Here is a 24767-nt window from a genome sequence, read left to right on the forward strand (position 1 = left end):
CTTAGATGGAAACTACACAATGTAATGTCAAAGAGGCTTGTCTCCCGACAGTAGGTAGGAAAGAAATCGGGGATGATTTTTTTTTTTTTTTTTTGCAGATTTTTTTTTTTAGCAGCTGAACAACCCGTTTAATGAGAAGCTATCACTGGGACAAAAGTAGCTCATTTTATTGTATTTCCTTTGCTCCTGAGTATTACATTCGGTTCCAGAAATAAAGACTTTATAATGCTAGTTTTTTATGGGCATGGATCACAGGATCCTCTGGGGCAGGTCTTTAGATTTTCCTGCATAATTAGCTTGTAAGCCACTCCCCCTTGTAAAGTACCATTAAAAAATTAACACTAAATTAAAAAAAAAAAAAGGCCCATATCTCTGGACACGTATGGCGGATTATTCACGTGAGCAGCGGGAATAAAAGGACAGACACTGGCCACCATTGGTCATGATCAATAAACACACGACACCTTGACCTTTTACCGGTTAACATTTATTAAATCTGCCATAGGGTTCATGTTAAAAAGGACATCGCTTTAGCAGTAGCCTCTCTCCTTTCTTTTCACAAAAGATTTGCAGAAACTAGAACAAATTTTATGGAGAAAGCTAAAAACAAACAAAAGAAAAAAAAAAAAACTGTCCTATCAGTTGCTTAAAAATATATATAATACAACCCTCATTGAGGGTTTAGAAACAAACTTTGGAATAAGTGCAGGGATCATGAGCGTGTCGCTCGGCATCCATCAGGTGGCAGTCTGTACAATGCGCGGATTAGCACTCTAGAACATGCACACGTTAAAATTATCACCGATGTGGCACCGCTGTTTCCAGCTATTTTCTTGCAAGGCTAGCGTGCGTAACTAGGTTCTTTCAAGTTTAGTTTATGGAAGAGACTTGTGCCCTGTGGACTTTCACACCCAGTGGAACTAGAAGTTCCAGCAATCAGTTGTAAGAGAAGGGGCCCCAGGTGCTGGCTGTAATACGGTGTCGGGTAGTGTGGACGGTTCCCTGTGTTTAGGCATTTCTTGGATGGATTTGGTACTAGGACAATTAAAGGGAAACTTTTCCCGGGTTTTGGAAGTGGGGATTGCGCACTGGTCTCCCCGATGCCAGGTGCATGTACCCGCTATACACTCCGTGGCAGTGACTTCATTTATACTAGCGCCCCAACATCCACTTGTCAGTTCCCATCACATTTCTTTTTTTTTTTTTGTCTTGTGACATATCCGAGAAGCGGCTTTACAGCAGCACGCTGGCACCGTTGTGGCCTTCCCATACAGAGCGCCGGCGGGGATTACCACCAGGAGAAGAATGGTTTCCGGCTCTGGAAACTCTGCGTGTACGACTCGCTGCTGCTCTTCTGATGGGACCGCGCCGTCTCCACTATCACCGGAGGGGTCTGCACCAGCTGCAGCGGACTCTTTTCATCCTTAAGAGCCTGAGTCAGGTTGAGGATCTGGGGGCGAAAAAAAAAGTGAGGAATAAAATCTCACTGCAATCCAGGCATCAGGGGATGACTCCCATCATCTTACTACTGGAAGGGGAGCCGACTCCTGTGCTCAGTGTCGCCCCCTGCCTGACTAATGCACTTTTTTTGCAGCACCATAATCAGATGAGTGCACGGGTCAGTCAGGGAGCTTATAACATGCTTGATCTAGATTCCTTCAGTATTCGCCATGGGCGACATATTCAGCCCTTTTCCACCATAATTATCTCCTGTTCGAGCAAGTTACAGCCATTGACCACTTTACAGCCATGTTTTACAATGCCCTAAAACCCTCATGTGCTCGTAGAAAATGATCTATTCTTCCAATCATATTTGTATGTTAAATATATACCGTATTTTGCGGTTTATAAGACGCATCGGATTATAAAATGCACCCCAAATTTTGAGGAGACAAATAGGAAACAATCCAAACTTTTTTTTAATAAAATGGTAGTGCTTCAATCCATGCGTCTTATTGCTTACAGGGGGTGGTGGCTGCAGTGAAGCCGGAGTGGGGCAATTCTGCGGACCCCAAACTGGGAGAAAAGGGTGTTCGGATGTGCGACGCTGTGGGTGTTAGGTGGTGCGGGCCGTGGTGGAGCAGGGTCGCTGCTGGAGGCGGCAAGAGCAGAGCGTTGCAGGCCGCAGGGTGGGATGAAGGGGTGTACGGATGTGCGACACTGCGGTGTTCGGTGGTGCGGGGGCTCCGCCGACATTTTACGAGAGCCTGGAGCCACAGTACTTCCATGATTTAATATGCGGTGGACTCCAGAAAAATGGGTGCCGGGGCGGCGCATGCACAGATGGAGATCTCAGCACCAACATCTCGGGAGATGAGATCTTCATCTGCGCATGCGCCGCCCCGGGCAGCCATTTTCCTGGAGTCAACCGCCTAGTAAATCATGGAAGTGCTGGGGCTCCGGGCTTTCACAAAATGTCAGCGGAGCCCCCACACCACCGAACACCGCAGTGTCGTACCTCCAAACACCCCTTCATCCCAGCCTGCGGCCAGCAACAATGCTCCACTCTTGCCTCCTCCAGCAGCGACCCTGGGACCCAGCTCCACTGCGCGGGGTAAAGTATATTCGCATTATAAGACACTCCCATTTTCCCCCCCATATTTTGGGGAAAAAAGTGCATCTTATAATCTGAAAAATACGGTATACATATTTTTGTTATATGAAAAAAAATATATATATTTTACCAAGAGGTTACACAGAAGAAACCATGTCACAGCTCGCTGATTTTTCTCTTTATATTATGTTAACCGTGGACAAAGGAACATAAAGATCTCTGGAGATGGAATTGTAACCTTGAGGTTGTTGATGTTTTTCAACAATTTTAGTTCTCCTGTCCTCAGACAGTTCACTTCTCCTCTTTCTGTTTTCCATGCTTAGTGTGACACACACAGACACACAGTGCAAAGACTGAGCCAACTTCTCCCCTTTTTACCTGGCTTCAGGTGTGATTTTCATATTGCTCACACCTGTTACTTGCCACAGGTGAGGTTGAACGAGCATCACATGCTTGAAACAAAGTTGTTTACCCACAATTTTTGAAAGGTATCAACAATTTTATGTTTCCTCTGTGCAACCCACTTAGAGGTCATGGTCGCTATTGGCTGAAGCGCCTAAGGGGTTAATCTACAGCATACAAATAAAGGTAGTAACACTCACCTGCCCCCTCATGACAGCGATCTGCTTGTGGAACTGTCCTCGGTCAAACCCGGCATCTTTCTATAGAAAACAGACATTAATATTACAATATCACAGTGATGGCAGCAAGGGGTTAATGTCACACCCATAAATACAGTGAGGAATATCCCCCCCCCCCCTCAAAAAAATGGGTCTAGACAGGGGGGGGGGTAGAGTCAGACACCCCAACAAAATATTAGGTAGGCATTATCCGCCACTCCGCACATGACTTGTGCCCACACACCGGATGTACATTGATCGTTTAGTATAAAACATGGCGGATCCGTCTCTACCGATTTCCGCCAGCTCTTCTTTTCCCAGGATGCCAATCACATTGTCAATGGGTGCCCCAAATAAAGGGGTAACCGCGAGTATCCAATGCGTGGCAATGGTGAGGAAATGTCCCAACAGGCCTTTCTTGCCCAAGTGAATGGACCATTCCCCAATGTTCATCCTGAGCATCCTGGCTCATAAACAGAGAAACTAGATCTGCTTTGGCACATGGGTAAAGTAGGAGAGAGGATAGGAAATCAAATTATATTTAGGGACCAGGAATAGCTGGGTGATAACAGAGGCGCAGACCTCGATCATAATGAATGCCGGGTGGTGTCCCACCATGGGGAGAATCATCTAGTCTTACAGATTTGTTTTAGTGCTGATTCTCGGCTACAAAGTCTTTTTTTTTTTTTCTTGCTGAAGAACAGCAATCTCTAAATGAGATGAACGTTCACTGTAAACTTTACAGAAATGTACGAAGCGTGGGAAGGAATGTGACCGGCAGGGAACAGAGGGTCGCATTGTGCGCTGCGGCCGGACAAACGCTTTCCTCTAAGCGGCTGATGAGATTACATTCCTGCAGTAGGTTTCATAATACATGTTGGTGCGTTTGGGTTCTCCATCCTCTATGTGTCACTGTACATAGACTGCAGAACGAGTTACCAGTGAATCTGTCAGCAAGCGCGTCTATTGGTCCCGTCTTCTCCTAAACTATCTTCTAAGTTGTTTTTTGACCACATCAAATATTTACTTTGATGCAATCAAAGAACTGCAACTTTCTGGGATTACATAATTTATTGATTAAACTTTATTATTTTAGTAAAATAGGGGAAAAAAAAAATAGCAATTCCGCCATTGTTACCAGCAGTGATTTTCTATTCTAGACCGTACCATGTGAATATCATGTCGACTTTACGACCACAATGATACCAATTTTGTAGATTTTAGTACTTTCGGGGGAAATAATAATAATAATATATAATTTTTTTTTTTTTCTGAGCATTTCCGGATCTGTAACTTTTTGTGTATCTTGCTAGTACGTCCATCGAAGCTGACGTATGGGGGCTCATTTTACACAGTTTATAAGTCTTTTATTTTACTTTTTTTTTTTTTTATCTACTTTATGTTTACTTTTATTTTCATCTTTTTTTAGTGATGTTGTCAATTCTTTACAAAGTAAAAATTGGAAAAAATGGTGGGGAGTTTTTGGCAGTTCTCTAACCTTGAAAAGCTCGTAGAGATCTTCCTCCAGATCTTTGACAAAGTTGGGGTCTGAGATTTTCGGGAGGATAAGTTCTTTGATTTCTTGGGAAAATGGTACTTTGGCTTGTGGTAACCATGCCCAGTAGAAAGGATCTAAAGAGGAAGAGGACAAGAAAAAAAAACAAAAACACAATAAAACATAAAGATTGCACAGCACAGTGTACATAGTACTCTGTATAGGCTAGAATACACCTGAACCCCATTATTATTATTGCTTTTATGCTTTTTCCTCCACTTTTTTCCCCAACAGCCGTTTCTGTTGACATCATCGTATGGGAGCCTGAGTTTTACGGGTCGAGTTGCAGTTTCCATTGACGCCATTCACATTACATTATAAATTTTACAGAAAAATGTGGAAAAAAAGGCAATTCCACTGTTGCTTTTTGTTTTACACGGAGTTCATGGTGCGTTAAAATGACCCAGAAACATGAGTCCCCGGGTCAGTGCTTGTGTAGTTTTGTTGTTCTTTTTTATTATTATTTTAGTGGCTTAAAACAAATTCTGAAGATTGTAAAAAAAAAAAAAAAAAAAGTTGGTTTGCATCACTGTTTCCTGACGCTTCTAACTTTTTTATTTTCTCACTGGTGGACCTGTGTGACGGCTCGTTTTTGGGTCGCCACCAGCTGCAATGGTGAGCTATCGGCACTCTGCATTCACATTGCGAGGGGGCTGATGGGAACTCGAGAAACCCACCACCGGGATTGTGCTACTTATATATACCATAGTCAGACGCTGACGGCAGAATTTAAGTGGTTGAAATGCAGCGATGGGAGTTAGCGCTGATCGCTGCTGTTAGAGTCCGGTGTCGACTGTATAACTCCCCTCCTTAGCCCGATTCATACAATATAAGGTTTGATGGATAAGTGATAAACACTAGACGGGTGAGGGTTCAACCACTAGGACCTTCTTTAATAACAGACTCTAGTATCCTCTTCTGCTCCATTCAAACTCCATCTAGCCTCGGTCCACAGTAGGAGGACACTGATGGACGGACTGGAGCCACCCCAGTCCTGGCAATCAGTAGAGTTCCTAGCACTTGGACACCCACCGATACAGCATTAATCACTCCAGAATAGTCCATGAAAGGATTAAAAGCCATTACTTTAGGGTGTTAAAATTTATGCAGCTACTTAACATTTTCTATAAGGTTTTAGAGGCGCCGACTTACAGGCTCTCCAGGAATCAGGGTGCTTGAGCGGGAAGGCCAAACCGTTGTCTATGGCAGCAATCTTGATGATGGGTTCTCTTACCAAGACCCAATCTGAATCCTACGGAGAAGAGAATGGTTACGAAAACCTAATCCAATCTTTAGTAAATGGCTGCAAACATCCATACAAACCCCTGACGTACGGACCCTGGCCGCTGCGTTCTCCATGGGATAGTCGTACTTTATCAGCCAGTTGTCATTACCTCGATCTAAGGAGAAAGCAAATGCAATCACATGAGCGAGTCGTGCAATCATCGCCGACCATGTGTCTGCGCACAGTTTATGCATTTGTGTTCTTTTTCTCCCTCTTTCTTTACTGGAGATACTTTTGGGGCTATGGATAGGATTTGGCTGTGTCTGTGTTCCCTTTGGACTTCACTGAATAGTGATTGCACAATCTATTGCCAGGGACGGGGCGCTCCGGTTTCGGGTGTCAGTGATCAGACCCTCAACCTAACAGACATTTATGCCATCCTCAATCTCTGAAGTCAAAAGTAGAAACGTTGCCATATGAGAGCTAAGATGAGGGGCCCACCGTGGTGCTGGAGGACTAACCGTAGACCCTGAAATTAAAGGGGTATTCCATAAATATATTGGAGATATGGGGTCCCACCAATGGCATCTGCATAGATTTTGAGAGTAGAGCCGCATCAAGCACTGCTGTCAGCAGAGAAGTGGTCCGAATTCCCATAAAAATGAAGAGGAATAATGACCACCACTCCACTGACATCGGCGCACGTCAGGTCCCCACTGGTTGGATTTGCATCTACTCTACGTTCATGGCATATCTCGTACGTATGCTCTAAACATACAAGATCAGAATACCCCTCTAATGGACGTTCACCAATTCTAATGCTATGCTTTATTGAGTTAGCATAAGAGTCAACAAGTAGTGGCTAAGTCGTATGCAGAATGGTCACCTCACAGTGAGTGAAGATACTGAAGGTCATTGGAGGAATCTCCAATCCAGAGAACAGAGCTCTGAAATGTCAGAGCAAAATGGAACGGTAGCCCCCACGTGTACACTCTTTGTGGTATAGTGGGGCTTCTACGGCACTAGCAGACAATGAATGGAGCGATGGACCACATGGGCAGCCACGTTCACACACGGAATTTCAGAGCCAAGTCTTTAGGACAGGTGGGGGGGGGGGGGGGTCAACCCTCAACCGATTTGCAGACCACCACTCATCCTGTGGATAGGCGATCACTTTTAAGAATGGGAACAGACTGTTAACGAGTCGCTGAGTAAATGTACCTGTGTTTCGGATGATGTAGTCTAATACCACCAGCCTCTCGAACTGGAGCTGCAGCTGTCTATTAGTATTTTCAGGGAGGGGATCAGCCTCGAACCTCCGCAGCCAAAAATCTGCGTCCTTATAGCCTTTAACAAACAGCTGGAAGGAGCCAACCTGCAGAAAGAAAGAAAAACATGTATATATAAAATTGGAAACATAATGACATTCTACTCACAATAAACCATTAATCAAAGATCTGGACATGATTTCAACTCTATTCAAAAAATGGAAGCGATTCACTCAAAGCTTCCTTTCACTTTTCGGTGGTCAGTATGGAAGCCTGAGAAATGTCCGAAAAGGAAATGTCGGGAGCATCCTAATGGTGCGGAGGAAAAGCCTCGATCTCTATTAGTCCAGAATGTTTTTGCGTTCGTCTGACTCTGATCCGGGATCTAAATTTTCTGTATTGTTCAGATGACAAATTGAAGGTTGTGTATTTTAATATATACACTGTGAGGGCTTGGCTCACTCAGCTGCTTGCAAAGGTAGACATAGGAATGCTTCTTGTGTAAATCACCTGAAGGTTTATTATAGCTCAGCATAAACCATGGCCTCTCTTGCAAAACGGCAAAACAAAAGATAAAGTAGAGCAAAGTCCTTGCATTGGTGGAACTCGCCCGGAGAGGACAACACAAGTCCTCAGCTCCTCCTGGAGCCACGTCTGGAGTCCTTCCTCTCCAAACACACAACACAGAGGGAAAAAAAAACCGTGGCTGAACATTTAACTCCCCAGCCATACCCTAGAGATACGCATGGCATCCATCTCTTACCTACTCACCAAAAACCAGTCCCTTATCATGGCTGGTTAACCCCTTCAGCACACAGCATGATGGAGAGAAACTTATGGGTTTTAAGATCATGGATGAAAGCAATCTTCGTGACACATATCTCCCGTCACAAACGGTGCCAGTGACCCGGTCGCTACACATTAATATTTGAATTAATTTTCATTTAAAAATAAAATATTCTGCTGCAGTGTTTATTATGTTTCTTTTAGGCTATTTTCAGACATCAGTTTTTTAGCATCAGGCGCGATGCGGCGAAAAATGTAAAAGCCGGATCCGGCGCCGGTTGCCACCGGATCCGGCTTTTATCCCAAAGACTAGCATTATCGCCGCATTGCGCCTGATAATGCCTGTCCGGCGTCTGCAAAAAACGTTCCCTGCAACGTTTTTTTTTGCAGCGCCGGAACAGCTTTTTACACAGCGCATGCCCGGACACTGAGTGTTAACCCCACAAGTGCCCGGCAAGAGAGATCTCTCTCTCTGTCGCCCGGACACTGAGTGTTAACCCCACGTGTCTCTCGCTCTCTAACCGCCACCCCTCCCCCCCATACCCTTCGGCGGCTGTCTCTCTCGTCCCCGATGTATCTTCCTCCTGCGGCTCCTTTAAATCCTGTCCGAGCCGTATCAGACGCCGCATACACATCCGGTGTCACCGCTACAGGCCGGATCCGGCGGCTCGGCTTTTCGCCGCACGCCGCCGGACCCCACACACCGGATGTCTGAAAGTAGCCGTACACACCGGTCATGAATACTTGATGCTAGAAATTAATTTAAGTTGAGACACTTGTCATAATACCAGAATGTGCGCTTCCTCCATGATTCAGGACTTCTGTTATTCCCATCATGAGACATAATGGCGCCTCACTAGGATCACCGGTCCCTTCCATCGCAGAATCCTCTGGGTCTCAGTGGTCAGATCCCCACAATTTGATATGAATTATGAATCCCTTTAATCCGATCCCGTCCCCACCGGGCAGCGAGACAAGTCCCCGCTTTTCCTACCTTACCTTAGGAGGCAATCCGATCCGATTAAACCGCTGACCGACTTTTGGCACTTTTTCCAACGCCAGCCGCTTCCCTCTGGACTTCACTCGGTCTATGGCGCTGTAATTGAAGGTTTCACTGGATAAATACACAACCTGTAAAGTAAACACAAGTGTGAACGTCTGCAGACGACTGCTACTATCAACCCCCGCAGGGATACACTGATACACTTTAGCTTGGATACTCTCTTGAATTTTCAAAAGCCATCCGCTATTTTCTATTAGGGAATTCTCTAAAGTTGAAGACCCTCATGTATTAGAGCAAAGTTTATTACACAACGATTCTGTGCCGTGCCAGCAGCGAGACTACGGATTCTGTGCCGTGCCAGCAGCGAGACTACGGATTCTGTGCCGTGCCAGCAGCGAGACTACGGATTCTGTGCCGTGCCAGCAGCGAGACTACGGATTCTGTGCCGTGCAAGCAGCGAGACTACGGATTCTGTGCCGTGCAAGCAGCGAGACTACGGATTCTGTGCCGTGCAAGCAGCGAGACTATGGATTCTTTACTGTACAAGCAGCGAGACTATGGATTCTTTACTGTACAAGCAGCGAGACTATGGATTCTTTACTGTACAAGCAGCGAGACTATGGATTCTTTACTGTACAAGCAGCGAGACTATGGATTCTTTACCGTACAATACAAGCAGCGAGACTATGGATTCTTTACTGTACAAGCAGCGAGACTATGGATTCTTTACTGTACAAGCAGCGAGACTATGGATTCTTTACTGTACAAGCAGCGAGACTATGGATTCTTTACTGTAAGAGCAGTGAAACTATGGCACCCTGTCACATGATTTTGCAATGGGTGATTCACTACAGATGTACAAAGAGGGCTTGGAAGCCTTTCTTTAAAAATATATTACAGGTTATGGGCACTAGATTGGGATTTACTGATTCAGGGAACAGGTCTGATTGCCATATGAGTCAGAAAGGATTTTTTCCCCTAATATGGAGCTTTTGGTGTCAGCCAAATGGGGATTACTGTTGTGAATTCTCTTTCTGGCCTCCCTCTGGTGGTTACTGGTGGTAGTGGAGCTGGTCAGATTGACAGAGGCTTGCCACCTGATAATGATGATGACGATTGGACATCTGGGGTTTCTGACTGGTGTATTTAAGACAGCTGACTTCCTTCAATCCCTGCTGGTGATTTTCTTCCTGTGCCTTCTGAGGTCTGATGTCTCCTGCTCTGTTCCTGCATGGTTCAGCTAAGTGTTCATTTGCTAATCTTTTTGCATTTGATCTGGTTTTGTCTATCTCTGCTTTGTGCGGGTCAGCTTGCTCCTGCTGGGGCTGTGCTGGATCACCGCCCATATGTTACTGCTTGTGTCAGTTTGTTCTGTCCCCTTTTTATTGGTCTCTTTTTGCTTTGCTTTCAGTATATACCAGAGTGCTGATATAGTGGGGGGGCGAAGTCATGTGACTTCAGTGTTTTTTGTGCATCAGACATGTTGGTTTTTTCAGGGTTTTTGCATGATTGCAGACAGTGTCTTTCCTTTCCTGTCTAGTCAGTTTGGGCCCCATCATTTGCTCAGTCTATTTTTCTGCCTGTGTTTGGCTTTTCATCTTGTCTCACCGACAATATATGTTTGGGGGCTATCTATTCCTTTGGGGTCTGCTGCGGGGCAGATTAGTTTTCACCTTTCTTGCTTTAGGCTGAGTTAGTTCTCCGGCTGTGCCGAGGCGTCTAGGGCATCGTAGGTACACTCCACGGCTACTGCTAGTTGTGTGGACAGGATCAGTTACCAACTTCGTTACCAACCTCTCTGGTTTTCTGGTGGCGTAGTCTGGTCCTGCTATCCTCCTCGGTGACCCATTCATAACAGATTACGCCTTCTTCTGGATCAACATGTTAGGTTATAGGTTGAATTTGTTGGACTTAAGTCTACCTTCAACATTTACAAAACCATGACACTACTGATTTAATGCACACCTGTGTAATACTTCATTTTCCCTGTGGTGGCGCTGCAGGGAAATATTAAACATGTGCCCGGGTTTCCCCACAGATTACAGCTGGGTGCCATGTGAACCTTTACATGAAAGGAGGTTTTCCAAACCCCATTAAGGTTACATCTGACAGACAATAATTTTCTGCTGCTTGGGCATTTTCCTGGCGTCCAAACGCTTAGCCCATTCCTACGTGATATGAGCGAGCAAAGGTGGGCTTAGCTTGGGAGCACAGGCGTTTTTGCAGCAGCATCGGATGACAAGATTGTACTGCACCCACCAAAAAGAGGCCACCATAAAGTGGCAAGAGGGGCTCATGCAGGTGACCAAAATGCAATTTTTCTTCCCAGAAAAAAAACATTGAAGCCACGTGCAGACTGTTGTAACATGGAACTTTCTGAATAACTGAGCAGCTGCAGACCTCGATTAGCACCTGAAAAAGGAAAAAGTGACTTTACCCTTGTCCGAGGAACAATATTGAGCTCCAGTTTTTGGTCTACTAGGCTGGCTCCGGCCTCGGACAGATACCCCTGGTTCAGAACGAGACAGTCCCTGCCGAAGCAGCACGGGCAGCACAGTTTCTGCAGCCACTTTGTCCACTTGGGGTTCAGCTGACCGTACGGCTCCTCCGTTTTCGGTTTGAAGACTGCAATTATTTCCTGGAAGATAAAAGGACAATGTCAATCATATTACCCCTTATATCACTACGTATTTATGTGGCACCATCATCTTCCGTGAGGCTCAGCAGATTCTGAAAACATATACATTAAAAGAGAAGTAGAAAATATGTATTAGTGCCCTGTAAAAAAGTGCTTACAATCAAAAAGTATTGGACCACGGAGACATGAGGGGGGTGATGTCGTCTGCATGGGAGATTTGGGCCTTTATAATTTTCTACCCATGGATGAGCAATCATTTCACATATTAGAGGGTATGTGATGAGCACTTCCATCAGGATGATCGAGCAATGAAAGTCCTGCTGCTCGGCTCTACACCGTACCCGCCCACACAATGAAAGTCCTGCTGCTCGGCTCTGCACCGCACCCACCCAAACAATGAAAGTCCCGCTGCTCGGATCTACACCGTACCCACCAGAACAATGAAAGTCCCGCTGCTCGGATCTACACCGTACCCACCAGAACAATGAAAGTCCTGCTGCTCGGCTCTACACCGTACCCGCCCACACAATGAAAGTCCTGCTGCTCGGCTCTACACCATACCCACCCAAACAATGAAAGTCCTGCTGCTCGGCTCTGCACCGCACCCACCCAAACAATGAAAGTCCCGCTGCTCGGATCTACACCGTACCCACCAGAACAATGAAAGTCCTGCTGCTCGGCTCTACACCGTACCCACCAGAACAATGAAAGTCCTGCTGCTCGGCTCTACACCGTACCCGCCCACACAATGAAAGTCCTGCTGCTCGGCTCTACACCGTACCCGCCCACACAATGAAAGTCCTGCTGCTCGGCTCTGCACCGCACCCACCCAAACAATGAAAGTCCCGCTGCTCGGATCTACACTGTACTCACCAGAACAATGAAAGTCCCGCTGCTCGGCTCTACACCATACCCGCCCACACAATGAAAGTCCTGCTGCTCGGCTCTACACCGTACCCGCCCACACAATGAAAGTCCTGCTGCTCGGCTCTGCACCGCACCCACCCAAACAATGAAAGTCCCGCTGCTCGGATCTACACTGTACTCACCCGAACAATGAAAGTCCCGCTGCTCGGATCTACACCGTACCCACCAGAACAATGAAAGTCCTGCTGCTCGGCTCTACACCGTACCCGCCCACACAATGAAAGTCCTGCTGCTCGGCTCTACACCATACCCACCCAAACAATGAAAGTCCTGCTGCTCGGATCTACACCGTACCCACCTGAACAATGAAAGTCCCGCTGCTCGGATCTACACTGTACTCACCCGAACAATGAAAGTCCTGCTGCTTGGTTCTACACCGTGCCCACCCACATAATGAAAACCCTGCTGCTCGGCTCTACACCGCACCCACCCAAACAATAAAACTCCTCCTGCTTGGCTCTACACCGTACCCGCCCGAACAATGAAAGTCCTGCTGCTCAGCTCTACATTGTACCCACGCATACAATGAAAGTCCTGCTGCTAGGCTCTACACCGTACCCACCCAAACAATGAATGTCCTGTTGCTCGGCTCTACACCATACCCACCAGAACAATGATAGTCCTGCTGCTTGGCTCTACACCGTACCCGCCCATACAATGAAAGTGGGAGGAATAGGGCTAAGCAACAGCACATGTTAAAAAGACTTGGGCATACTAATATATCATAAACTGAACATGAGTCAACAGTGTGATGCAGCAGCAAAAAAGACAAATACAATTCTAGGATGTATTAACGGAAGCATACAGTCTCGATCATGTGAAGTCATTATTGCCCTCTATTCCTCTTTGGTCAGACCTCATCTGGAATATTGTGTCCAGTTTTGGGCACCACATTTTAAAAAAACACATCAACAAACTGCAGCAAGTTCAGAAAAGAGCGACCAGAATGGTGACCGGTCTGCAAACCCTGTCTTATGAGGAAAGGTTGCAGGATTTGGGAATGTTTAGCTTGCAGAAGAGAAGACTGAGAGGAGACTTAATAGCTGTCTACAAATATCTCAAGGGCTGTCACATTGTAGAAGGATCAACTTTATTCTCATTTGCACAAGGAAAGACTAGAAGCAATGGGATGAAACTGAATGGGAGGAGACACAGATTAGATATTAGAAAAAACTTTTTTTACAGAGTGATCAATGAGTGGAACAGGCTGCCACGAGAGGTGGTGAGTTCTCCTTCCATGGAAGTCTTCAGACAGAGGCTGGACAGACATCAGTCTGGGATGATTTAGTGAATTCTGCTTTGAGCAGGGGGTTGGACCAGATGGCCCAGGAGGTCCCTTCCAACTCTACGATTCTATGATTCTATGCTGCTGCTTGGCTCTGCACCGTATCCAAAAATTCAATCACATAGATTTACGCTGGGTCTGACAAGGTTCTGCGATTTTTGGTAAGAGGAGTAACACTGGGCATATTCTCGTCACCAAAAATCCCATAAATCCTGAAAAAAGCAAAAGCCGACACGTAGAGTGTGCTCTGTCCTTACACGTTAGCAACTTACTAAATACTCATAGTCAACGCTTAACACGTGCGAGATTTCTCATAAGCCTCCGAGGTAGGTGATGAAATCCACCCGGAAAATGCGACTTCCAATATTCCCATTCACAATATTAAGATTACATGAAGAATTATAGGGGGCTCAGAAAATCAACCAAGCAAACTAATAACACAAAGGATTTATTATTAAGTGAATGCCGGTTTCTTGGGGGTAAAAGCGTCGGAGCTTTGGATCCAAAATACAATATTACTCAAGAAGCTGAACCTGCACAATCTGGACCAAAAGTAGTAATGGGATTTCCATGTGCGAGTTTGTCACAGTTTGCTGGCTATGGGGCATCAGACCGGTCAGAGAGGGCCCATGTTGACCCCTGTCCACTGCAAAAGTGTCTACAATTGCAATATGAACACCAGAGCTGGACCACGGAGCAATGGAAGAAGGCAGCTTGGTCTCAGGAATCATGTTTTACACGACCGGCTGCGTCACCGACCTGGAGAGAAGATGGCCCTAGGATGAACTGTAGGAGGCAGTGTGATGGGGACATGTTCTGCTGGAAACCTCAGGTCCTGGCATCATGTGGATGTGACACGTACCATCTGTCCAACACCGTGCAGACCAAGTGCGTGACCACAGGAAACAAGTCTGATCCATGGAGGCCACAGCTTATGACTTACAGGACTAGATGGCTAGGTTGGTATGGAGGTTTTATTACAAGTAAAAAATATTTAGGACATGGAGTCATGCTCTATACCCCAGCGTGCCGTCCTCTACTTGAAAATCCTCGCTGATTGCATTCCGCGCATTTTACACAAAATTTTACAAGAAAAATTAAAGTATAACATGTAATAAATCCCTGAGACAAGCTTCCTATTGTGCACGGAGGCAGCGCGAGACTCTCAGCTGAAGAATGAGCAGCCGGACCCGTGATGGATTAGTCAGTGCGACATAATGCATAATATGGACAAAAGTACTAGGACACGCCACCAAGGAATTCTGGTTTATCATTCAGCCCCATCGCCCCCCGTTGTATAACCGCTGCCCCTTGGTATATAATCTGCAGTCACTTGCCCCCAGTGTGTAACCTCCGGCCCCCTCGCCCCCAGTGTGTAACCTCCGGCCCCCTCGCCCCCAGTGTGTAACATCCGGCCCCCCGCCATGCCGTTTGCCTTTACTAATATGTGACAGAACGGCTGGTGGGGCAGAGCTCCCTGATACCAGCACGGTCCTGTAATCGGGGACACCAGGGGAACAAGTCCGTTCAAGACATTTCTTCCCCCCCCCATCACCTGGAAGTGATATTATTTAGAAGTGGAAGTTATCGCAGTAACTCAGCCACGGAGTGGAGACCCCTTACCGTAACAGAGAGGGGTTAGTACTGAGGAGCAAAGGGCAGAAGAGTCACCAATGCTTTGCAGACCCCATAATTGCAGAGTCCAGACCTCCTCTGGTATAACACCAGCACAAACACTGTGCCCTCACCGGGAGCTTCATGGCCGAGCAGCTGCATGCAGCCGTACATCACCAAGCACAATGTTGAGCGTCGGATGGAGTGGTGTAAAGCCTGGACTCTGGAGGAGACGTGTCCTGTGCAGTGACAGATCACACTTCTCCATCTGTGTCTGATGGAGGAGTCTGGGTTTGGTGCTTCCAGAAGAACGTTACCCCCTGTCTGCATTGTGTCCCCTGTACAGATGGTGGAGGATGATGATAATGCTATGGGCTGTTATCAGGGGGCGGCCTCAGTTCCTTAGTTCCAGTGAAGGCAAATATTAATTTTTCATTACAAGATATTGTGGACAATTGTGGCTTCAGCTTTGTGGGAACAGTTTGGGGTTCGCCTTTTTCTGTTCCCCATGACTGTGCCCAGTGCACAAGGTCCATACAGACATGGAGGGGGGGGGGGGGGAATGACCGGCCGCACAGAGCCCGGACCTCAGCCCCATCCAACAACAATAATTGAGATTGTGAGCCCGGACCACCCAACATCAAGGTCTGTCCTCACAAATGCTCTCCTGGATGAAGGGGCAAAAATTCCCAGACGCCTCCAAAATCTTCTAGAAATCCTTCCCAGAAGAGCAGGAGCCTTTATATCTGCAGAGGGGCGACTCCATATTAATGTCTATGGATGTAGATTAGGAGGCCATAAATGCTCCCATGGGTATCCTGAATGGTAGGTCTAGGACCTGCCATTTTACACATGCACCACTGTCCCTCTCGGACTATGTAGAAAGCTGCAACTTATTCCAATCGGAGCCCGAGAGACCACTTTGCCTTTAAGCACAATACTCCCTTGCACCAAGCAATTATGTAGGATGTGGTCATCTCAGATCTTGGAGAACAGAGAAAATGCCAAAATCTTCTGATGATCAAAAAGATCAGAGCACAAAGAGTGAAAACGCAACATCCAGTGGGCCATAGAGGAGAGGAACACACCCAAGAGAATCAAGGTTAATGCGCCCATCACCTGGCAAATGGCTCCTGGAGATCGAGAGGTCTATCTCCAAAGGGTGGACGTCTCGAATCATTGTAGGCCACATGTTCATCAATGTGTGAAATCATTATCAAACTGGCACATAAAATATGGTTGTCACCTGTCATCTCAAAAATAAAGATCGAGTGAATGGAAAGAACATGGAATGAAATCTAACCCGACGGCATCAGTAAAGTGCAGAAACAGCGGCTCCACTTCCAAATTCAGAGTTTCCTTTACTTAAACATGAACGGCTGTTTTGTTATTCTAAATAAGAGCTGTAGATAGCGGAGGATCGATTCCGACTGAGGCGATGGGCGCCGATCCAAAAATCAATAACCAGTGACCGAAGGGCCGCATAAAAGAAAGGAAAATAGGAGCTCAGCAGATCCAGAACAGTGATAACGCAGCGACGCAGGCAACCAACAACATTACACGGGGCGATAACCAAGGAAAGGCGAAACGGGAGCTTGGGTAAGGTGAGAAAGCGGGCGATAGAAAGCCGAGACACTCGACACTTTCACTCCGCAATTTGAAGCCACCAAAGCGAGACAGAAAGGGAAAGTCGCTCGGCTGCTCTGGTTTCATGGTGCGGCGCAAACAAAACGGCTCCGCAGCTCGACATACAAAAGACGCGAGAAGAAGGGACATCTGCGAGTAAAATGCCAGATCAGAAATTATACTTCACCAGGAATAATGGAGCCGGATCCTGAAACCATCAGCGAGCTCCACCAACAATCTAATGTCTATCGGAAGTCCTGAGGCGGTGGGGCGATAATGCAGGAATATGCTTTCTAAAAGAGTAGCTTTTCTATATCAAGCCTGATGTGAAAAAAGAACCCCCAAACTAACACCCCTACCACTGAGGGGATGGCAAAATTAAAGGGAATCAGTAGGATCAACCCTCCTAAGGCATGTAGGTCATAGGAAGCTGAACAAAGTGACACCTTGGTGCCTGTGATCCCATGTTTTATTCCAGAACAATCCACATTATTCTTAACATGTAAATGAGCTGTTAAGATCTATGGGCTGGACATAGATCTCCCTGAGAATCTGCCCGCAAAGCTTATTTTAAATAAAGGGGGACTTTACTAGTGTGAGACATGTAATGACTGACAGTCTGTTCTCATAATCACACACAGTTCTGCAGGGCACAGCAGAAGTGAACTTTGTCTCATTATAAACATTTATGGCAGCACTTGTCCTCTTAGTGCTGGCAGTTCTGTTGCAGAGCTGTGCATGATTATAACTAACACAGCACACCAGAGGTGAACCTTGCCTTATTACAAATACAAAAAGCACATTTGCAGTTGTCTTCTTAAACAGGTGTCAGCTTAATTCCCTATAATAAGACATCGCATCACAGATATCAAGTATAATTTTACTAAACTTTCTATGACCTATGTTCCCATATAAATGGCTTAAGAGGGTTCATCCTTCTGACAGATACTCTTTTAGGGATGTCATCTATAGGTCTGGAAAATGAGAGTTTGCAGATCTTCACTTGATAGCTTTGCTCGAAGTCACTGGCAGATCTTCAGTTAAGGGCCTTCAAAAAAAAAGTTCTAGTAGCAGAACCTGATTAGAAGAATTACATCTAAGGAGCTGGCCACCCATCACTCACAGCTTTAGACCCACCCTTAAAAACTTTCATCTAAGAGGCTGGTAGGATTTTACGCTAAGGCCTTTAAGAGACTGTTCCAGGACTTCACAATGAGCTGTCACAAGAGGGTCTTCACATAAACATTTTTATCTAAGGGTCTGCTAGACCAGCATGGTAACAATTGGGTTGCCCAACCTTCAGCATCACCCTTACTAGTTGGGGGCTGTTGGATGTTTTTACAGAGGTTTTCATCTAAGGGGTTTAAGACCCTCAATTAGAGTCTATCATCTGAGCTGCCAGAAACTTGCAAATGAACGGCAGGCGCTTGACACGCTCTCCTCCATAAAACATGCCACTTTGGTTCTCCGTGGCATCTGGACCAGGGTAATGCGACCTTCCTCGGCTGACACTAGAATACCGGCATCCTGACCACCTTGTTATTAGTTGGCTCCCGCAATGTCATGACTTCACAATATGTCCTGATAACATGGGGGCCTAGTTATCACAAGCGCTCAGGATGGCTGAGGGGGTCCACACTGCCCAAATTTGACTGCCACAGAATTTCGAAGAGGACACAAAATGTTTTGCTCATCTCTACTAGTCAAGGCACAACCAACTAATGAGATCATTACCAAGCTCTTCTAGATATTTTACAGAAGGGACCCGTGGTTACCAGGGGTTTTTGTAGACACCCTTTTGGCAATGTACAGCACTCCTATAAATGGTGAGGGGATCCTATGTTGGTCTGGCACACGGACATGAAAGAGTGGACTAAAATGTGAAAGTCACATGATTTTTGCAGCCATGTTTGCACATTACAATGAGGGAATAAAAATGCAAGAATCCGCAACCTCTCAGCCAGACGGCTCCTATTACTGCTCCGTAAACTAAAAGTCACAAGTCTTAAAAATATAGGGAGCTATTCATCTGACGATACCGGGGGCCATGTAACAGGCAGTTCTGGATGACCAGGGAGCTTGGGACCACGCACCCTACTGTCTATGGAAAGTCCTGACTTTCCCCTCTGTCCTAGTTCACTTGCAGCCTTGAATAATTGAGAATGAGACATTGGAGCGACCGATCCGTCAATGACAGACGGGGAGCAAGCATGAAGGTATGTGCAAAAATCCTGGGAATGTCAAACAGGCATGAGGCGACTGGGTCTCCGCACTCACTGCGCACACACTCACGTCAAGTGCATTGCAAGGAGATGACGCAAAGGATGGATGCATGATCTGTCATCAATTACCATTAAGGACCCCGGCTCCTATGCAGCCAACTCCCACCTGGATCTTTTACGACCGGCCCAAGTAGCACATACAGATGTTGGTATCTCTGCCCTCATGTAACTGTGGCCTTAGGAGATTGGCTCCAAATGTTAGCATAAATCTATGCCAGGGCACAGCTCCTGTAGACTTAAAGGGGTATTCTGGTTGAAATTAGTTATCACTAGAGATGAGCGAACCGGATGGTTAGTGTCTAGGGTAAAAGCTGAACACAGATATCTCCCAGAAGTCCATTGCAATGTTCGGAGCTCCGGGGAAGTGACAGTGAAAGAGAGCAAAAGAGAGAGAAAGTGTTGCTTTGGTGACAATTATATTTTAGTCCTGCCAATAAAGCCTATTTGATTTGAAAGAGGCCAAAAAATGGACCAAAGAAAAGGAGGAGGAAAAAAAAGGGAGGACAAAAAAAAAAAAAAAAAGGAGGAATAAAAAAAGAAAAAATTTTACAGCTCAAAAGTTCGGGTAAAAGTTCTGGTGCCCAAACCAAACTTTGGAATAAAGTTTGGGTGGGGTACAAGAACCCAAACTTCCATGGGTCCACTCAGCCACAGTTATCACCTATCGACACCTTACCAGAACAGCGTACTTTCAACCAAATTAGTAGTGTTTGTCGCAATATAGACGCACAACCACCGCGCCATTCATTCCCCATGGGACGGTTGCTGCACTGTACTTGGCTTTCTCCAGCAGTTTTCCATTGAATCTCTGCAGAAAACCAGCACCTCTCTCAGTTATTGGACTTTCCAATACTATCAGACTGTGGCAAAACTAGCGATCGCTGATCACAAACAGCAGAGATCCAGCCGTAGGACTTCAAATCCCCAGTCGGCGTTCGGCACGACCATCTGTCCACAGACCTGCAAAGTGATATCCTGCTGTTGGGTAATTGCTGGTTATGAAAATCCCAGGTATAGTAATCTACCATTCAGACAATTCCTAGCACTCGGCGATAAGCCGGTGTGAGACGTAGATGCACAGTGACAAGTACTGCTGCTGTGGTTTTGGTGGCATTTATACCATTTATCAGTGTCATGTAGACGTGCTCGCCTCATGCAAAAGCACCCAACACAGCCGACGTCATCGGGATAATTCTCTCATTATGGAGTAATTCTAATGATACCGGGATCAACACTAAAGGGCTGAGGAGCCAGAATGACATCAGTCCAGAATCTGTCTGCAGAAAGGGATCCAACGTGACACTCAGGCAGTGCGGGAACCTGAAGTTCATGGGCCCCGATGTACAATCTCCTACAGGGCCCCCCAGCTAGCACAGGTCATTAATAGTATTGGTCTTTCATATAGGCCAAAGGGACCGCACGGTCCAGACCCAGGAGTTGTGGGCACCATCAGGTAATGGGCATCCAGAACAGAAGGGTTTGAAATTAAAGGAGAAACATCATCTGTGCCACCAGCTAAAGGGGAATCTAGGAGGTCCATATGCCCCAAACTAATGTGGAACCAAGTATCCATCTATGCTGCCACCTACCATAAATGTGAGCTAAGGACCTCTGTGCGCTGTCCGCTAAAGAGCAACCCAGCAGTCATGTGTGCAGTCAGCTAATGATGAATCCAGATCAGCACCTTGTCACCAAGTTAAAGGGGGACCAGAGTCCTGTGTGCCATCAGGCAAAGGGAATGCAAGGACCCCTGTATGCTGCCTGCCGAGCATGAACTCAAGACTCTCGTGTGCCACCACCTACAGGAAAACCGAGGAGCCCCCGATGCTGCAACGATGAATCAAACTCGGCACTGCACTGACAGATACAGGAGAATCAAGGAGCCCGTGTTTCACCAGACAGCCGGGATCCTAGTAGTCGTTTTTGTGACACCAGCTACAGGAGAACCCAAGAGACCCCAATGCCGCCAGCTACAAGAGAACCCTGGAGCCCCCTGTACCACCAGATAAATAGGAACCAAGGAGACCTGTGTGCCGCCAGCTAATTATGTATCCAGATCAGCAATGTGCTACCAGCAGCAGGAGAACCCAGAAGGCCCCTGCACCACCAGGTAGATGGGAACCTTGGAATCTTGTGCGCCACCAGCTACAAAGAGAACCCAGAACCCTCCCCCCTGTGCTGCCAGCTAATGATGAATCCTGATCAGCACTGCCAGCTACAGGAGAACCAAGGAGTCCTGTGTGCCGCCAGCTACAGGAGAACCCAGGAGCCCCCTGCACCAGCGGGTAGACTGGAGCCCAAGGGCCCCCGGCGCTGCTAGTTACAGGAGAACCCAGAAGGCTCCTGCACCACCAGGTAGATGGGAACCTTGGAATCTTGTGCGCCACCAGCTACAAAGAGAACCCAGAACCCTCCCCCCCGTGCTGCCAGCTAATGATGAATCCTGATCAGCACTGCCAGCTACAGGAGAACCAAGGAGTCCTGTGTGCCGCCAGCTACAGGAGAACCCAGGAGCCCCCTGCACCAGCGGGTAGACTGGAGCCCAAGGGCCCCCGGCGCTGCTAGTTACAGGAGAACCCAGAAGGCTCCTGCACCACCAGGTAGATGGGAACCTTGGAGTCTTGTGTGCCCCCAGCAACAGGAGAACCCATGAGCTCCCGATGCCACCAGATAGATGGGAACTAAGAAGTCCTGTGTGCCGCCAGCTACAGGAGAACTCAGGAGCCCCCTGTACCACCAGGCAAATGGGAACCTAAGAGCCCCCCCATTTCGCCAGCTAATGATGAATCCACACCAGCACTGTGCTGCCAGCGACAAGGAGAATCCAGGAGCCCCAGATGCCTCCAGATAAATGGGAACCGAGGAGCCAGAGTGCCGCCAGCTAATGGAGGATGCAGATCAGCCCTGCGCTGCCAGTTAATTTAACTCCCAGGAGCCCCCTGTACCGCTAGAAGTCTTGTATGTGGACGCCCGATGAACTTAATCCAGATGATCCTTATCGAACAGGCTCGTATAAAGGGGGAACCAGGGGCCCGAGCAGTGACAACAGGAACTTCATTAACCCCTTCATAGCAAAATCATGACACATCCTTCCCACAGTGTGAGACTCAGCAGACGCGGATGTGCAGCCGGATCACAGGGCGATCGTGTGACTCAGGACACATGATACAACCAAGGCGTGAAGACTCAGACTGTCCTCAGCGGGGTCGCTCTACAATAGCAGGGGGGGGGGTCGCTCTACAATGGCATTGGGGGGGTCACTCTGTAATAACAGTCGCTCTATAATAGCGGAGTCACTCTATAGCAACACTTTCTGCAGTTTTCTAACCTTCTTGCTACATTAATGCACATTCTCTGCTTGCTGCCAGTGACTGGAGACGCCATAGATCCTTGTGGATGTGACTGGAGCAGCCCGCCTGCTCTGATGCAGCTGGGGCCAATCACTGACAGCAGGCAGGGCCGGGACACTCAGTGTAGGGGCCCCCGGGGGGGGCCAGCAGGCAGGGCCGGGACACTCAGTGTAGGGGCCCCCGGGGGGGGCCAGCAGGCAGGGCCGGGACACTCAGTGTAGGGGCCCCCGGGGGGGGCCAGCAGGCAGGGCCGGGACACTCAGTGTAGGGGCCCCCGGGGGGGGCCAGCAGGCAGGGCCGGGACACTCAGTGTAGGGGCCCCCGGGGGGGGCCAGCAGGCAGGGCCGGGACACTCAGTGTAGGGGCCCCCGGGGGGGGCCAGCAGGCAGGGCCGGGACACTCAGTGTAGGGGCCCCCGGGGGGGGCCAGCAGGCAGGGCCGGGACACTCAGTGTAGGGGCCCCCGGGGGGGGCCAGCAGGCAGGGCCGGGACACTCAGTGTAGGGGCCCCCGGGGGGGGCCAGCAGGCAGGGCCGGGACACTCAGTGTAGGGGCCCCCGGGGGGGGCCAGCAGGCAGGGCCGGGACACTCAGTGTAGGGGCCCCCGGGGGGGGCCAGCAGGCAGGGCCGGGACACTCAGTGTAGGGGCCCCCGGGGGGGGCCAGCAGGCAGGGCCGGGACACTCAGTGTAGGGGCCCCCGGGGGGGGCCAGCAGGCAGGGCCGGGACACTCAGTGTAGGGGCCCCCGGGGGGGGCCAGCAGGCAGGGCCGGGACACTCAGTGTAGGGGCCCCCGGGGGGGGGCCAGCAGGCAGGGCCGGGACACTCAGTGTAGGGGCCCCCGGGGGGGGCCAGCAGGCAGGGCCGGGACACTCAGTGTAGGGGCCCCCGGGGGGGGCCAGCAGGCAGGGCCGGGACACCCAGTGTAGGGGCCCCCGGGGGGCCAGCAGGCAGGGCCGGGACACCCAGTGTAGGGGCCCCCGGGGGGCCAGCAGGCAGGGCCGGGACACCCAGTGTAGGGGCCCCCGGGGGGCCAGCAGGCAGGGCCGGGACACCCAGTGTAGGGGCCCCCGGGGGGCCAGCAGGCAGGGCCGGGACACCCAGTGTAGGGGCCCCCGGGGGGCCAGCAGGCAGGGCCGGGACACCCAGTGTAGGGGCCCCCGGGGGGCCAGCAGGCAGGGCCGGGACACCCAGTGTAGGGGCCCCCGGGGGGCCAGCAGGCAGGGCCGGGACACCCAGTGTAGGGGCCCCCGGGGGGCCAGCAGGCAGGGCCGGGACACCCAGTGTAGGGGCCCCCGGGGGGCCAGCAGGCAGAGCCGGGACATCCAGTGTAGGGGCCCCCGGGGGCCCAGCTGCCTCGCTCACCTCCTGCTCGTCCTTCACGAAGTAGCTGCCGCTGGAGCCCTGGTAGATCCGCTCCGGGAAGATGCCGCGGCTGATCGCCCGCTCCGCCCGCCTCACCACCTCCCGGAACTCCGGGTCGTCGGGGAAGCAGTTCTTGTCCCGGCGGAGGGAGCGCTCCAGTAGCGGCTGCCTCTCCCGCTCTGTGGGGGATCCTGGAGGAGAAGGGGCCTGCGGGATCCGGACCACCACACCCGGGACGATGGGTGGAAGGCGAGCGGCGGCGGGGCTGAGTGGCGCCGGGGCCACCGGAGGCGGCGGAGACTGGAAAGTGTAGTCTGGCTGCTCCCGGGCCGGAGAGACCAGCGGGCTGCTCTCGTCCATGGCGCACACAGACACCCGGAGAGGGGCGGAGCCTGTAGGGAAACACGAGCCCGGGCACCGCCGGGGACAGCAGCGGAGCAGGTGACAGCCAGCTGACTCACAGCCGCTGCAGGACACTTCCGGGACTGACAGCCAATGGGAGCAGACAGGGGGCGGGGAAATTAGCGTAACCCCACCCAATCACTGCATGTTACAGTTTGAAGTCGCTTTTGCCCTTTTCAAAAATGTCCGCTGAACCTTTCTCCTTGAGACATCCTGTCACAGATTGTCATATCGTCTAATGGAGGTTGTAAACTTCAGTAACCTTCAGT

General features: G+C 49.1%; 1 protein-coding gene across 1 annotated transcript; it reads right to left on the bottom strand.

Moving 5' to 3' along the window:
• Positions 1 to 465: 465 nt before the first annotated feature.
• PI4K2A (phosphatidylinositol 4-kinase type 2 alpha) lies at positions 466 to 24591 on the bottom strand. The gene is made up of 9 exons (XM_073552852.1): positions 24097 to 24591; positions 11449 to 11649; positions 9008 to 9139; positions 7176 to 7329; positions 6068 to 6129; positions 5882 to 5981; positions 4673 to 4806; positions 3157 to 3216; positions 466 to 1450 (listed from the first exon to the last, which is right to left on the bottom strand). The coding sequence occupies exons 1-9, from the start codon at positions 24454 to 24456 to the stop codon at positions 1289 to 1291; spliced, it is 1365 nt and encodes a 454-aa protein (XP_073408953.1). The 5' UTR covers positions 24457 to 24591; the 3' UTR covers positions 466 to 1288.
• Positions 24592 to 24767: the final 176 nt, after the last annotated feature.

Source organism: Dendrobates tinctorius, unplaced genomic scaffold (assembly GCF_039654945.1).
Source record: "Dendrobates tinctorius isolate UK_male_01 unplaced genomic scaffold, ASM3965494v1 ptg000196l, whole genome shotgun sequence".
Classification (NCBI taxonomy): domain Eukaryota; kingdom Metazoa; phylum Chordata; class Amphibia; order Anura; family Dendrobatidae; genus Dendrobates; species Dendrobates tinctorius.

What these genes read in the sequence shown, in the direction of transcription:
- PI4K2A (XM_073552852.1), bottom strand. Translation starts at nt 24,456, where the DNA reads ATGGACGAGAGCAGCCCGCTGGTCTCTCCGGCCCGGGAGCAGCCAGAC. An exon ending in TCGTGAAGGACGAGCAGGAG is followed by an intron (nt 11,650 to 24,096) that starts GTGAGCGAGGCA and finishes TTTATCTTCCAG; the next exon opens with GAAATAATTGCAGTCTTCAA. An exon ending in GGATCGGATTGCCTCCTAAG is followed by an intron (nt 7,330 to 9,007) that starts GTAAGGTAGGAA and finishes TTCTTTCTGCAG; the next exon opens with GTTGGCTCCTTCCAGCTGTT.